This window comes from Urocitellus parryii, chromosome 3, assembly GCF_045843805.1.
Source record: "Urocitellus parryii isolate mUroPar1 chromosome 3, mUroPar1.hap1, whole genome shotgun sequence".
Classification (NCBI taxonomy): domain Eukaryota; kingdom Metazoa; phylum Chordata; class Mammalia; order Rodentia; family Sciuridae; genus Urocitellus; species Urocitellus parryii.
The window spans coordinates 46,966,632-46,981,975 of NC_135533.1; the positions used below are offsets into that span (position 1 = coordinate 46,966,632).

The 15,344-nt window shown below is 35.7% G+C and overlaps 1 protein-coding gene across 4 annotated transcripts in view; it reads right to left on the reverse strand.

Moving 5' to 3' along the window:
• The window catches only part of Cadps2 (calcium dependent secretion activator 2), a 512,216-nt gene that overhangs the window by 15,960 nt on the left and 480,912 nt on the right, over positions 1-15,344 (reverse strand). For all 4 annotated transcript variants that reach the window (XM_026388720.2, XM_026388719.2, XM_026388718.2 and 1 more), the window contains one exon: positions 9,411-9,518. In XM_026388720.2, the coding sequence (XP_026244505.1) occupies positions 9,411-9,518 (108 nt within the window). The remainder of the gene's footprint in view (positions 1-9,410; positions 9,519-15,344) is intronic.

Consider the following 15,344-nt stretch of genomic DNA (forward strand, 5'->3'; position numbering starts at 1 on the left):
TTACAAGTTTGAGGCCAACCTGGGCAATTTAGCAAGACCCTCTCTCTAAATGAACAAACAAAACAAAACAAAACAAAAATAACAACAACAACAAAAAAATAGGGCTGGATATGTAGCTCAGTGATAAAGTACTCTTCAGTTGTTCCTCAGTGCCAAAAATCAAATAAAATCAATAAATACAGGTTAGATGGGAAAAATGAGAAATAAGAGGGACAGAACTTCCTATTATATAGAATCCTATTTAGTCATTGTGGCAGAGATATTTAACTACCTGGGGCAAAACCACTGTCAAACACCTAAATCCCAACAAGCACTACCATTCCTTACCCACCGTAATTGAGTGGTGAAATAGATTTGGTTTTCAGACTTTATGCATGCAAAACATCGGTTGAATGAATATTCTCCATCAATAAACATATACAGAAGGAGTAACTAAGGAAAGTTGATAAAAAGAAATATAAGGAAAATAGAGAGCCAAATTTAGGGATATGAGTAGAGCAAAAGTATGGGAAAGTTATGTATTAGAATGCATAAGTAGAATAAGGCTTAAAAGAATCCTGTTCAGCCACATTCAAACGCTGCATCCTATCCCTGGCTCTAAACCCGGAGCATGACCGAGGATACTTTGAGAAGTTTCAAAGGACAGCCACAAAGATGATTAAAGGGCTACAAAAGGGACCTAAGAAGAAAAGTTAAACAAATGGGGATTATTTATCCTGGAATAGACAAGTATGACAGGTACTTTAATAACAGTCTTCATATATAGGAAGGATTAGTACCTAGAGGATGCTGGCTACCTGCTTTTTGTTCTTCAGTGAGAGGAAAAGGGGAAATGGGTTTAAAATGCAGCATGAAGAATTTAAGTGAGATAGGGGTTAGGATTTTCCATCAAAATATTTTGCCTACATGAAAACAACAAAGTTTAGATGTTCTCTTATCTAAAGCTGGTTGTCAGGAAATAAAGGGCTCTCTTTAGAGTTTAGGTGTTTATAAGTCTCTTTAAAAATTATTCTTTTAAATAGTTTCCTGTAAATGCATTCAATAAACACATTTAATGATGGTTTTGTCAGAAAAGCCACTTCTGCACACAGAGTTTTCTTTTGGTTGGATTTAGTCAATAGTGGCAACCTGGCTGCTACTGCTATGTCCACTTGTGAGTGGTGCCAATCCTGCAGAGGGGGCTGCAGAAAGGACCTGCAAATGAGGTGGCTCCCAGAGGGGGAGTAAAGAAAGTCACATAGAAAATGGCCTTGCAGCTGTGTGTTATTTGCCTATGAAGTTAGGATTGAAGGAAAGGAGAGTAGTAGTTATCAGTTCTGTGAAGAGGCTGTACTGGTCAACTGAAGGAGATGCTGATTTCTGGAAGCCTGGTCATTTTCTTTCACAAAACCATTAGTGGCCAGTTGAAGTACAGGCATTCAAAGTCCACCAAGCCCAAACCAGGCTCTACAGACAAGAGGCAGAATTTCCAGACCATCTCTAGGTAAAAGGGACATGAAACAATATGAAATAAGGTTGGAAATGCTCAACATGTTGCTTATAATCCATTTAACACTTTCATAAAATCAGTAGAGAGAATGTTCTAATTTCTTCTGTGACTATTAAGTCATTGTTCCTGGCTTGGGTGGATGAATACAAAGTGCAGTTCTGCAACTGGTGTTCAGAAATATTTCTTGATGAACATGAAAGTTCTGTTGCCTTCCATTCATCAAAGATAATTTTATCATTGCTAAAAGAGCTTAGGTGATCAGCAACAATTTTATTTTTTCCTTAGTCAGGAAAAATCTCCAGTTTGTTTTTTTCTTTTCTCTTTTTCTTCTCTTTCTTTTCTTTTCTTTCTTTCTTTCTTTTTTTTTTTAAATTCTGAGCACAATTAAAGGTGAGTTAGGGCTCTGGTGAAAATCTAAAGAGCATCAGCAAATCTGAGCACTGCTCAGCTTTTGAATTGCTTTTCTACTTCTCAGTTCTTTTAAATGGTTTTCTATGGCAGGAACATTTTTCTTAATTAGTCACAGCTAATTAGTGTTCTGGCATAGACAAGTAATCAGAAATGTCAGAGCTGCAAGGCTACATCTCCCTAATCCTTTGATAATAATTTAGCCTCCTGGGAGGGCCCCAAGCTGCGGTAAGTAGTGACTGACAATAAGGCAAAATTAGGTGGGCAGCAGACCATTAGGATAGAAAAATAAAAAGCACTACCGAATCCTGCTGAGCACCATCAGGCAACTAACTGCACTGCCAGATGAGGTGCCTGTTTAAGCCTGTGTTGTTAATTAGCTGATTCTACCAGACCTGCCACATATGTCCAGGTGCCTCATGCAAAGATGCGTACTTCTGGGCATGTGCCAAATGACAATTGTGTTCCATGATCACATTTCAAGAATCTATATAAGAAGTCCACATATTTCTTGAAGATCCTTTTGAATTATCAAAGAAATAAGATCAACAAGCTACAATACATTTTCTTGTTGAATTTTTTTTTAGGCAATTAGGCACGCTTATCTCAAGTTTCTCAGGTTTTAATTTACCAACAGCTTAGATTCAAATGAGGGCCTTTGGCCTCTCTGAACAGCGTCTGGACTTGCCAAAGCTATTTTGGCATACACCATACATCAAAAGTAGATCCTTTTATAAATCCTTACACTTACAAATAATAACTTAACATTAAAATGAGGATTATTAACTCAAATGAACCAGACAGCTGTAATTCTGTAATTCGAGAGCAGAGGTTTTAAAGAGAAACAAACTTTGATGGTGGAAAAGCTAAGGCTCAATCTCCAAATGCCACTTATGAGGCAAATGAGACAACAGAGAGAACAGGTTTGACCATAAGTAGCTTTAAAAGAGGTCAAACAACTTCAATGTGAGTCAGAATACTGCAGGTAAAAGCAGGAGTATACACAATTAAAACCCCAAAACAGCATCTGGAAGACAATGTGTTAAAGCAGTTAATGGCAGAGCTAAAAGATGTGCGAGGAGAGATGAATAACATGCTGCTCCTAGAAAACATTTAACAGGCAAATAGTCAAACTTTTGATCTACTTTTAGAACCCAATAAGGTACCAGGTACATAGCATAACAATATTTACAAATCAATTATTTCAGACAGCCTCAAGCACATCACTGAACTTACATTATCCATTCCTTTCTATTGAGGGAGAATAGTGATTATGATGTGGGAATAATATTAGTGTGTGAATTTTAACAGAAAAAGCATGATTGGGAATAATAGGCCAATAATTAGTATTTTACATTTTTACAATTTTTATATCAAAATAAAAACAAAAAGAAAACACACTCTCATGGGAATCTGTATTAATTTGGGTAGTCTATGTAACAACTGTCTAGTAATTTGAAAGTGAAAATTCATTGAAAAGAGAAAAACTGCTATTTTTAAATCAATTATAAGAGAATATATATTCTTATAAGAGAATATATCTGTAATGTCTTAAAATGATAAGAAATGCAAGAATGCAAAGACGGTCTTACATCTTAATGGGTTCTAGTCTGCATTCCTAATGAAGAGGCTGATGACATACCTACAAAAATTCACTCAAAGAATATGACTGTAAAAGTACACCATCAGCTCTAAATACTAACGACAGAAAGTTTTATCTAGCTTGGTGCAGTGGCACACACCTGTAATCCCAGGGACTCAGGAGGCTTAGGCAGGAGGATCCAAAGTTCTAGGCCAGCCTCAGCAATTTAGTGAGATTCTGTCTCAAAATAAAGAATAAAATGGGGAAAAGGGGTAAAAGTTTAATGGTAAGAGCACCCCTGGGTTCATAGCCCAGTACTGCCAAAAAAAAAAAAAAAGTTTTACATAATAAATTTTCTTAACCATGTATCTTATCCATGTTTTGTTGGTTTCAGCTATTCTTAGGAATTTAAAATGGTAATACATTAAAGTTAAGAATAGTAGCATCGATGCTACCAAGGCCGAATAAACTCCGCATTAAAAAGCTTGGACATTTCATGCTAAATTAAAAAAGAAAATCCCCTTCTTTCTTATTTGGGATTGTAGAGACAAATAAGAGTACATAAGTGCAAAATTAGCTTTGCATTCACTTGAAATACTTTCATTTTTTTTTCTTTTATCATAGCATAAATGGGCTACTAAACCTATTTATATAGCTTAGGTCAATTTGGCTCCAAATGTTCAATTTAGTTTCTTCACTAGAAAGTAAGAATTCTTTTCATGGAAAGTCCTTAGAAATTAATTCTTTATGAAACACTGTTTGGATGAATATAACTGATTAACTATCATTTAAAGAATTACTTTTAATTTCACAAGATATCATAACAATATTTAAAAAAAATCTCATTGAGATGAAACTCCTCAACAATTAAATATTTAATCAGTTTATAACACAAGAGAATGTGTAGTCTGCATGATTTGCCAATTAGATCCTGCACCCTGGTGTGCCTTCAGCAACAGGAAAGCTGAAGTGAGATTGTTCCAAGGGACTCAAGATGGGCAACGCCCACCCAGCTTACAAAGGCTGAGTTAGGCAGGCTTAGATGCGCTTCAGTCAGCTCCCAGTTGCCTTCACATGTAACGTTCCTGGAGCTTAGGAAATGAAAGCAGAGGGTGATGTTGTGGTAATTACAGTAGATGTCAGTTCTGACTTCTGACTCATCACCATTTTCTAGCCCAGAGAACCAGAGCTCTCCAGGAACTCCCCAGCATCTCTCCTGACACATGGACACCTGTGGCTTATTCTACTTGTCCTGATTCCTGAGGGAGGGAGCAGTCACCCTGCCTGGGAAGAAACATCATTGAAAATGAAATTGGAGAATTAAACGATCTTTGTGATAGTTTTGTTTGCAGATTTGACAAGTTGAAGACAGATTTTAAGGACTGCAGGCAATGATTTTTTTTATATGTTAGAAAAGGGATATGGAGTAAAAGAGATTACCTGCACAACAGACCCCCCCCCATTTTGGGGGGCAAATCCATGATCTTTCCTACTGTATGAGAGATTCCTTTAGATGTATCTTAACCAAATAAAGCACTATTTTTAATTGAAAAAGTAAATGGAACATGTAGATATTATACTTAGCGTGTGTCTCAATGCTAAGGGACAGAGATAATGTCTAAGATATCCTGCTTACCTGGAAATATTTGGTGTGCACACAGAGAATATGAGGACCCACTATGCTGTTCTGAAATTTGGATTTCAGAACCATGAAGGCAGATACACAATATGTCTTATGGCACAACTATTCTTTTATATAGACTCTTTCCAACTTATCTTAGGTGAGACACTGCTTTTACTTGGCTATCACAAAGGAACTTAGGAATTGCTACCCTGGCATGCAAAACTCTTTAAGCAACCAACCCAGTCATTTCTGTCACAAATTGTTAAAATTAAAAAAAAATTCATTGATCTAAAATCTGGAAGGGTTTCAGAAACCACCTGGAGCTCTAGATCAACATTTTCAGTTTATATATATAAACTAAACTGAGACTTAAGCAGATGATACCACTTGCCACCATCCAATTAATGAAAGAACTGTGGTTGGAACTGAGGTTTCTGGATTCCCAATCCAGTGCTCTTCCTACCACACTATTTTATTATTTCAAATTTTCTAAGTCTCAGGTGTGGTTGAGAGCTCACGGACCCTGAAGAGGGACCAGTTACAAAGTTTGGCAATACCAAACAAGTCACATGTCTTCTCTAGAGGAAGATTCTTAAACCTAAACGTAATAGAGATGATAACACCAAGATTATAAGGTTGGAAATAATATGGGTGAAGCACTCAGCATATTTCTTGGGACATGGAATTGCCCAGGAAATAGCGGTGGCAACAGCTAAAACCATTATTATTTCAATAGCTTAAAAAGATTGGGGATGCCCCTCTATTAACAGAATGAGCCTGACATAATTTATTTATACTTGTTTGAAGTTCTTTCTGTTTTAAATAGAAAGCATTTCATATGTTTAACCACTTAGAGGTAAAAGAGAATGTCTTCATACTTGTCCTCATGTTGACTTATTTTATCACCTTCAGAGGGTGATTTTAATTGTAATATTGCAAGATTTGATGTCACAATCTAAGTTTATCCTATTTTTGACTTTTAAGATAAGGCAGCTTTTAATCATTTCCTTCTTAAATACTTGGAGGTTAAGAAACAAAAGAGCATTGGGCACAGTGGTGTATGTTTGTAATCTCAGCTACTCAAGAGGCTGAGGCAGGAGGATTGCAAATTTAAGACCATCTTGGGCAATTTAGCAAGACCCTATCTAAAAATAAAATAAAAAGTGCTGGGGATGTAGTGCAGTGCTTGACTAGCACATGTGAGGTCCTGGGTTGAACTCCTAGAACTTATTTATGGATCTGCAGAGGCTGGAAAAATAGCAGTGTAAGATGCTCAAGCAGATTTCATTATGGCATATGACTGTGTAGGTTCTTCATAGAAAACTTTACCATTCTAATTTTTAAGCATGCAAAAACAATGGGCACAAATGTAGGGCAATGGTCATTGTGTGGCCTTAGGCAGTAGTGCCATTATTCAAACTGAGCTCTGGAGTTTTTAACCACAAAAATCATGGACACTTAAGATGTATAATTGATCAAAACATTTTAGAGGCCAAGGTTACCATAAGTAGTTAGGGAAAGTTCCAGAATTTTCAGTGATCTTTTCCATGGGTACAACATCATCTAGAAATATTATTTAGTAGATAGAATACATAAGTTCTTAAGTATTAGGGCAGGATAAATATCTGTCTTGCAGAATAATTTTTCTATATAAGAATAGCATTAGGTGTGGTATTTCCAAAATTAAGTGAATTTCATCTAAGTAAAGAGAGCATCACTCTTGAGAGCTAAGGCCTCCTATTGTATGGTTAGAAACTGCAGCCTTTCCTCTGAGCTGGTTAGAATCACCATGAGTTGGGGCTGGGGCTGTGGCTCAAGTGGTAGCTCGCTCGCCTGGCGTGTGTGCGGCCTGGGTTCAATCCTCAGCACCATATACAAACAAAGATGTTGTGTCCGCCAAAAATTAAAAAATAAATACTAAAAATTCTCCCTCCCTCCCTCTCTCTCTCTCTCTCTCTCTAAAAAAAAAAAAAAAAAAAAAAAAAGAATCACCATGTGTTAATTCACTGTATTAGGGTGTGTGTGTGTGTGTGTATGTATATGTGTGTGTGTGTGTTTTCTTCTGCATCTGAACTTAGGAGGATCCATTTACTTATTCACATAGGAAGTACTCTAATTGCAACAGCAAAAGTTTGTCATGATGCCTGAGTACAATTGTTCTCTTCAATCTTTTTTATCCGTAATAGCTAAGGTTGCTAACAGTATATTTAGGGTCATTATTTTCAACTGTTTGACACCTAACAATATTATTTTAAGCTGAAGCCAAGTGGATTTCCAATAATTATACAATGTCTCTCAGTAATGATCTGTTGCTGAAGATACACATTCTACTGTACCTTTCAACACATACTTGATAACCTCTCATTTACTAACTGTAATTGAGGCAAATTCAGTCTTGGCTAATTAGGGGCTCTTAGTACCCCCTTACACATGTTATTCTTGATGACATATCAATAGAATTAGGGTCTATTTTTACTTTTAATTAAAGTAACAAAAATGTGCAACTTAAAATGCTAGATGTTTAAGGACATTACAATTACTTTACGAATAACAGTCCAATGTTCTACTGGGGATTTTGAAAATGAAAAAAAAAAAAAAACTTTTACAACTACAACAGAATAGTTTGGAAGCAAACTCAGAGCCATGTCAGATGCTTAGATGGAGAAAGGGAAGTATACATGACCAAGACAATTCAATAATAGTTCATTATTTGAATGTTGGCCTCTTTCCTCCACTTTAGTTAGTTCCATTTGTTAGTGCTGCCACATAAACGGTCTTCTAGACAAGTAGAGTAAATGAAGGGCAGGTTAAGTGAAAAATAAGTTTGAGGAGAAAAAAAAAAATCTCTACCTTTGTTATGAACCGATGGCAAGAATAGTTAAGCTTTGCAGTAAATAGGTCACCAAGACAAAAATTGACTATGTTAAGAAAACATCTTCCTGGCCCCAACAAATCTAAGGTAGATGGATCTACCTTATTTTTCCTTTAGTGTATGCACTTGAGCTAGATTAGGAAGACATATAATAGAAATAACATCAACCCAACTTTTTTGTGTGTGTGTTCAACATTTTTAAAAATGACTACATAAGCAAAAAAGTCAAACAGAACTTGGAAATGAAACATATGCTAGTAAATTTAAAGCAAAACCAAATGGAAGCAGAAGTTGCTAATATGGTTTCAGTATTTTGTAAAAGAGCCAGCTGGATGGATGATAATTTTTCTACCCCTGCAGGGCATCAAAGCTTTTAGGAAATCATTCTTTTCACACATATTAACACTTAGCTTATTAAAACAGATGATACTTTTATTGTAAAATGGCCTGGGTAGAGGCTGGGAACATAAAGTCAGAAAGCTAAGATTCATTTTGACCACCCAATCTGACAAACAGTGAACAGGGCAGACCATGGCGGAGATGATGAGGTAGAGGAACCTACTGTAACTGCCACAGCTGAAGTGTCACCAAGAAGCCCGTGAATTGCTGTTATGAAAACATTTGCAGTAACTCGCATAATTAAATGAAACTGCCAGAAAAGCATTTCTAAAATGAGGAGAAAATGTACATAAATAAATGCACTTCAAAGCAATACTACAGTTCACAATCAGCACTGTGGTAAGTTATAGAGTGTTCCAGCCACTGGAGTACCATTTCCTTTGAACATGGTTAATAATTACAAGTGAATGACAGCATTGTTATTTAAATGGACTGCTCTCTTAGTTACCTGTATAGATACTCAATGAGTGAAAGTTGGTGATTATGGTATTGAAAACCACAATCCCGCATATCTAGTTGTCCTGCCTAAATGAAGACCTTAAAACTGATAAAACTGTAATGTTATATCTTTTAGCAAACATCAGTACTCTAAACCAAGATAAAAATGTTCAATGACAGCACAGTGGCAGATATTTGGCTTTCCTGCTGCTTATTTCCTTGTGTAACTGTACGATATAGTGACTTACAAAAAACTTTTAAAGTCGGAACCAAATCCGTTACCACATGGTTTTGTCTATGGCATGCTGCTCAGACAAGTGAGATCAAGCTGCACATGTATGGATTGTCATCTTGCTTGTTAAAACTCACCTCAGAAGGTTTCTGAGACTCTCCTTCTAATGCTGACAGTTTTCATGTAGAAAAGGAGGCCTCCCTTAAGGCTTCCCTCAGCAGTCAAGGAAATAAAAAATTATCAACTATATTAGCTGAATCAAAGAAAAAAGACCAAAAAGGACTTTGCAGTCTTACCATCAAGATACAACTTTTCTCTTGCCGTGTATATTTACCACCAGCATACCTTGTGGGGGTAACTACTTACATCAAATAACTTTTCTATGTACATTTCTTCATTGACCTTTTCTCGAAGAATATCCTGGTTTTGCCGAACAAACATAATATAGGTGTCTGCCAGATCCATTCCTGGTTTCTGTGGTGAGGGAAAAGGGAGGGGAATAAGACAACATCATTACTTAACCACATCCTAGAAATTAATTTTGAGAATTACCTGAGTACAATATGCTCAAGACCAAATCAACAATGAGCACCTACAATAAATTCCACAACTGAAGTAAACAAAATGGTTTAGTATTGATGGTCACTACTTATAATCATAGTTATAATTAAAATGATTAAGCTAGTCTGGGGTTGTAGCTCCATGATAGAGCACTTGCCTTGCATGTGTGAGGCACTGGGTTCGATCCTCAGGACCACATAGAAATAAATTTAAAGAATTTTTTTCTTTGTTCATCTATAACTTAAAAAACATTAAAAGAGATTAAGCATATGGTTGTAAGCCTGTATGTATGTGTTTGTGTGTGTGTGTGTGTGTATATATATACAGACTCTCTTGAAAGGTGAACATGCCAAGCAGTATATATGAAAGGATGTTTTTTAAAACATTTTTTTAGTTGTAGGTGGACACGATACCTTTATTATTTATTTATTTATTTATTTTTATGTGGTGCCAAGAATTGAACCCAGTGCCTCACACATGCGAGGCAAATGCTCTATCACTGAGCCACAATCCCAGCCCTGTGAAGGGATATTTTTTTTTCCAAATTTTCTCACATACAGTTATTATTTCTTAATTGTAAGTTCAATCCACTTTTCATCATCTCTTGCTGATTTATCTATAATATTAAAAATATTAGCTTCCCTTTGGCTTTCTCTATTGACTGTTATTGATGTTCAAGGAGTACAAATGATATTTTCTCATCAAGCTGGGTAACATATTATTAGAAATGTATTGGACAAGAATGATTCAGTATGTTATTAAGTGAAACAAAACATTTGGTGGATTATCCAGTGCTTCTATTCAGTATTCATCAATACTGTCTTAAGAATTTATTTTAATTTAGAAATGCTATGAGAATATCAATGAATTGGATTCCTATACAAAGGCAAAGAGTTGAAATAGTTAACTTACCAATGGCAGCTAACATTTGGTCTTTGTGTGTGTGTGTGTGTGTGTGTGTGTGTGTGTGTACACTAAGATTTCACCTAGGGTGATTTACCAGGAGCTACTCCCTAGTCTTCTTTTCATTTTGAGATGCGGTGTTGTGAGTTCCTGAAGGTCTTGGTAAGGCTGACCTTGACCTTGAACTTATGATCCTCCTGCCTCAGCCTCCAGAGTCACTGGAAGTACAGGTGTGTACCACCATACCCAGCTTAACATGTAGTGTTTTCAAATGTTAGAGGAGGTAGGGTGTTAACATTACTCCTCCTTATAGACTACAAAATCAGTACTAGGAAATGACAAAAGCCTGAATGGCTGCTAAAGAGTTTTCCTTTTTACCTTATCATTAGTTTTTTTATTCAGTTTCCTATAGCTTCACTAGTTAATGCAAATAATTATTTGTATCATTTACATCTGGGGTTGATTCATAATCTATATTGGCTTATTTGATTAGAGTACAATGTAAGGAAGAATAAAATAGTAGAAATGATGCCCAAATAAGCCAGTCTTGCACTAATTCCACGACCACAGGATGCACTGATAACCTCACTGACTCATCTGCAAAGTAAATGCTGCAAGAAAATTAGGTGGAAGATGATATGGATCATTTAACTATTACTATTTCTGGAAAAAACAACTCAAGTCATATATCAGAGGGATGCACAGCACAGCATCTTCTCCTTAAGAGAAGGACAAAAAGTTCTTGCCACTCTTTTTTGTGTGGGGGAGGAGTCAGTAATATCTTAATACCATAATAAAATTGCTTGCCTCTTAACTAATGAACTGAGGAGGCAATAAACTATCTTATTTATTCGCCTTATGAATTTTTAAATTTAAGTTGTTTTTGTGCAGCAAGGATCACTGCAATTTCTTACTCTTATATTCAGTCTAAAGGGAATTATAGACCACATAAATTCAAGGATCTTTATAATATAACCCTGATATAATAAAATTAGTAAACAAACAAAAAAACTGGGTATTGGGAATTTAACCCATTGGTGCTTTACCACTGAGCCACATCCTCAGTTATTTTTTTTTTAACTTTATTTTGAGATAGGTCTTGCTTAATGAAGAGGCAGGCCTCAAATTTGCAATTCTCCTGCGTCAGCCTACTGAGTTGTTGGGGGATTACAGGCATGTGCCACCACTGCACTGCACCAGCTGATATAATAAAATTAGTCACAATTTGAAATAAGTATTTACATAAATGTCATCCGTGGTATCTCCATCAAGATCATCCATATATAATGTAGGTAAAACATAGCATATCTAACAAAGGCAGCTTGACAAATTCACTTCTTCACTATTTTTCTGCCTAATTCTCATAACCAGTATTTGAAAGGTCAAGGGATATAAAAACAATGAAATATATATTTTATATATATATATATATTTATATTTATATTTTTTATTTATTTTTTTTGAGTGAAGAAGCTGGGGAACCTGTACAAAGATTACTACTGTCGATTTTCAAGAGGCAACTAACCCATCAGTATTTCATTCTGTACCTCTAAAGTTTGTCAAAACACTGAAAATGAGAACATTCAGGTAACATGCTGTCCCTGAATGAAAATGACATGAGGACAATTTTCTATACTTAATAGCAAGTTAGCTCAGCATCTGAGTTTCAGTCAGGTGCCTGGCAAGAAAGAATAATAGTAGACAACATACCGAGGCTTTGAGTACAGCCCCCTGAACCTGGAGTTGAAGAACAGACAGATGAGAGACTTGCCTTCCCATAATTTCTCCACTCCCAACCCCATTTTTATTTCTGGTTTTCAAAGGAAAACTATGCTTGGAAGTCTCATTTACTCCGCCACTTGATCCATCACACTGGAAGCTAAGCTATGGCTGGGAAGAACAAGGAATGATGACTTTATAAACTGGCCATATTCATGGGGGCAGTTTCTGTTTCATCAGTCACTTCCAAGACAACATTAGACTTCACGAAACACTGTCCAGGAAGAGTTTATCTTTCACCATCTAAAACCAACAAATACTTTAGAGTTTACGTCTAAAAGAAAACTCAATGCCATTCCTTACTGGCAGACTCAAGGGGTATAATGCTAAATCTGTAAGGTGAGACAGTCCTAGAACTTTCTAAGAACCTAATCATCTCTGGTGGAGGGTATAAGGTAAACCTCATTTAAAATAAGTTTGAACAAATTGTTTCTCTCTTCTTTATGAAATTGCTTTTTCTTCCCTTTTGGCAAATTAAGATCCACTTGCCTGGAAAACAAAACCTAGAATTCTTACATTCCTCATTAGCATTATTTCTTCCTTTATCTTTGAGCTGTTTACCTATTCTTCAAACTGTGACATATGGGAATTTCACACCTAGTGAATATATTTTCATGTAGCTTGTGGCATGAGACTATAATCATTAAAAGAATATACACAAGTAAGAGTCGCTGCAACAGCTGGTGACATTTACCAATTAGAATTAGAGTTCTTTAAAACACTTTATCCTTCATTTGGTGCATGGAGGGTAATTATCTCTGATAAATTGCTGAAAAAGATGTAATTTTCCTTTTAAACAGTTTCTACGTACAGTACAAATGTGTTTGGATAGAAGACATTACTGCTGGTTCAGTGCTCCTTTGTGCTAAGACTTGTTTCATGGCAGTAAAATTTACACACTTTGAAAGTCACTGCATCTAATTCCATTATGAAATGTTATCTTATTAGGGTACCAAGCACAGTTAAAAAAAAAAAAAGCTAAGCATACTGTTAATTTTTGTGTGTATTTTTTTTATGTGCAAATGAAAAGAAAGCATGTGATTGCACTAGAGAGATGAAAAACAGCTAGAAATTCTGGTACAAGGGCCTAACAACTCTTTCATAGGAGTGGCCTGTTCAACTTCATCAGTGGTGAGTTCAAATGAGCTTTATAAAATCAAGAATATTGCATTTTAGAAAGCTGTATTTAGAGATCTTTTCTAAATTGATAATTAAATTATAGTTTCCTTAATGATAAAGAGAAAATAACAATTAAGAGCTATGTAGCAAGCACTCCATGTATTAAATAGCATTTAGGGAGAGTAAATGATTTTTCACATTCCCATGTAAACGCCAGGATTCTTAGCTCACAAAGCACCAACTTCTCCATCTTGTTCATGATGGTAGTTATCTCCAAGTCAAAAGAAGAAATTACTTTCATCTGGTTAGAAAAGAGCAGATTTTGGCTAACAAAGTTATAGTAAAGGGAAACAAAGATCTAAAGAATTCCCCCATGAGTATAAAGAGATCAATAACTATGGAAGAAAATAAAAGTATTTTCAGGTGAGTTGCTTTGACACTGGCTGCGAAAGTAACCGAATACATCATGGAGCGAATGAGTTTAAGTAAGAGTGCAGACTCCAGCAATTTTTTTTTTCAAGCTTTAATTACTAGTTAACCTAGCAAGATGAACATGCTGCTTAAAAAGAGAGAAAAAAAATTCCTTGTTAATTATATGCTGCAAACGCTCGTACTTCCTGCTGCTACACCTAATCCCACAGGTGCAAATCTTTGCTTTTCCCATTCATGGGTAGGTGGGTGCAACACTGCAGTCATTTTTCACAGCAACAGATTTAGATACAGAAGAAGCCGCTTAACCTTCCACTGGAGGTTAACAATACACTACACAAACACTGTCATGGTGTCTGTTTAACAAGGAGGCAAATTTTTAAATACACTATTCTAGTCTCAAAGATTAACTAGAAGCTATGGCATAATTGACTTAATTTAAAAATGCACTTCTCATAACCTAGAAAAAAACTTGTCTTGGAAACAATGAGGAATGAAACTGTGATATTCTCATTTATGATGATCTGCATGCTTCACCAATGAAATACACACATTCAATTATTTCTTGCTATTTTAAAATGCATCATGTGCAATATAAGAACCTATCTTCTAAATTTGAAAATGTAGTGGGAACATTTTGTAGCACAGCTCTGGCATCTAAGATTCAGTAGTACTTTTTATCTGATCTTCAGGGAACATAGGACATAATTCTATAAACATAATCTGTTTCGGATATTGTTAAAAAGGGGAATTTGTTTCCATTGATATCCTTTGTTACTTGGGCATTTATTTTTACACTTGAGTTAAAATGTTCTGAGACTTTCAAAAGCATTTGGAATAAATAAATTGCATGTTCTCAAACACTTACAAACTAGAAGGTTTTATGTATTCCCATGATGATTATATTGTAAAAAAGCCAAATAGGGGGCTGGGCTTGTGGCTCAGTGGTAGAGTGCTTGCCTAACATGTGGGAGGCACTGGATTTGATCCTCAGCACCACATAAATAAAATAAAGGTATTATGTCCATTTACAACTAAAAAAAAAAAAGAGAGAGAGAGAAAAAGCTACAGAGATTTATCAAGTTTCTATGATGTAGAATTATTATATTGTATTCTTGCAGAAAGCCAAAAGGAAATAGAGTTGTAGACTTCAAACCAGATTGATGCCAACTTAAATATGTCTTTGCTAGGACAAGGAATAATTCATTAAATGGACTGAAAGGAAGAAATTAAAATAATGTAGTTTACAGGGATATGAGTTTTTCAACATTTTCTCGTAGCATTTTTATAATTTTTTTTTAAACAGTGAGAGAGGAAATCTCATTTTGGAAAATTACAAACCATTATTTTGAGAATGAAGGGTTCAAAAGTCATCACTTCGGGGCCGGGGATGTGGCTCAAGCGGTAGCGCGCTCGCCTGGCATGCGTGCGGCCCGGGTTCGATCCTCAGCACCACATACAAAAACAAAGATGTTGTGTTCGCCAATAACTAAAAAATAAATATTAAAA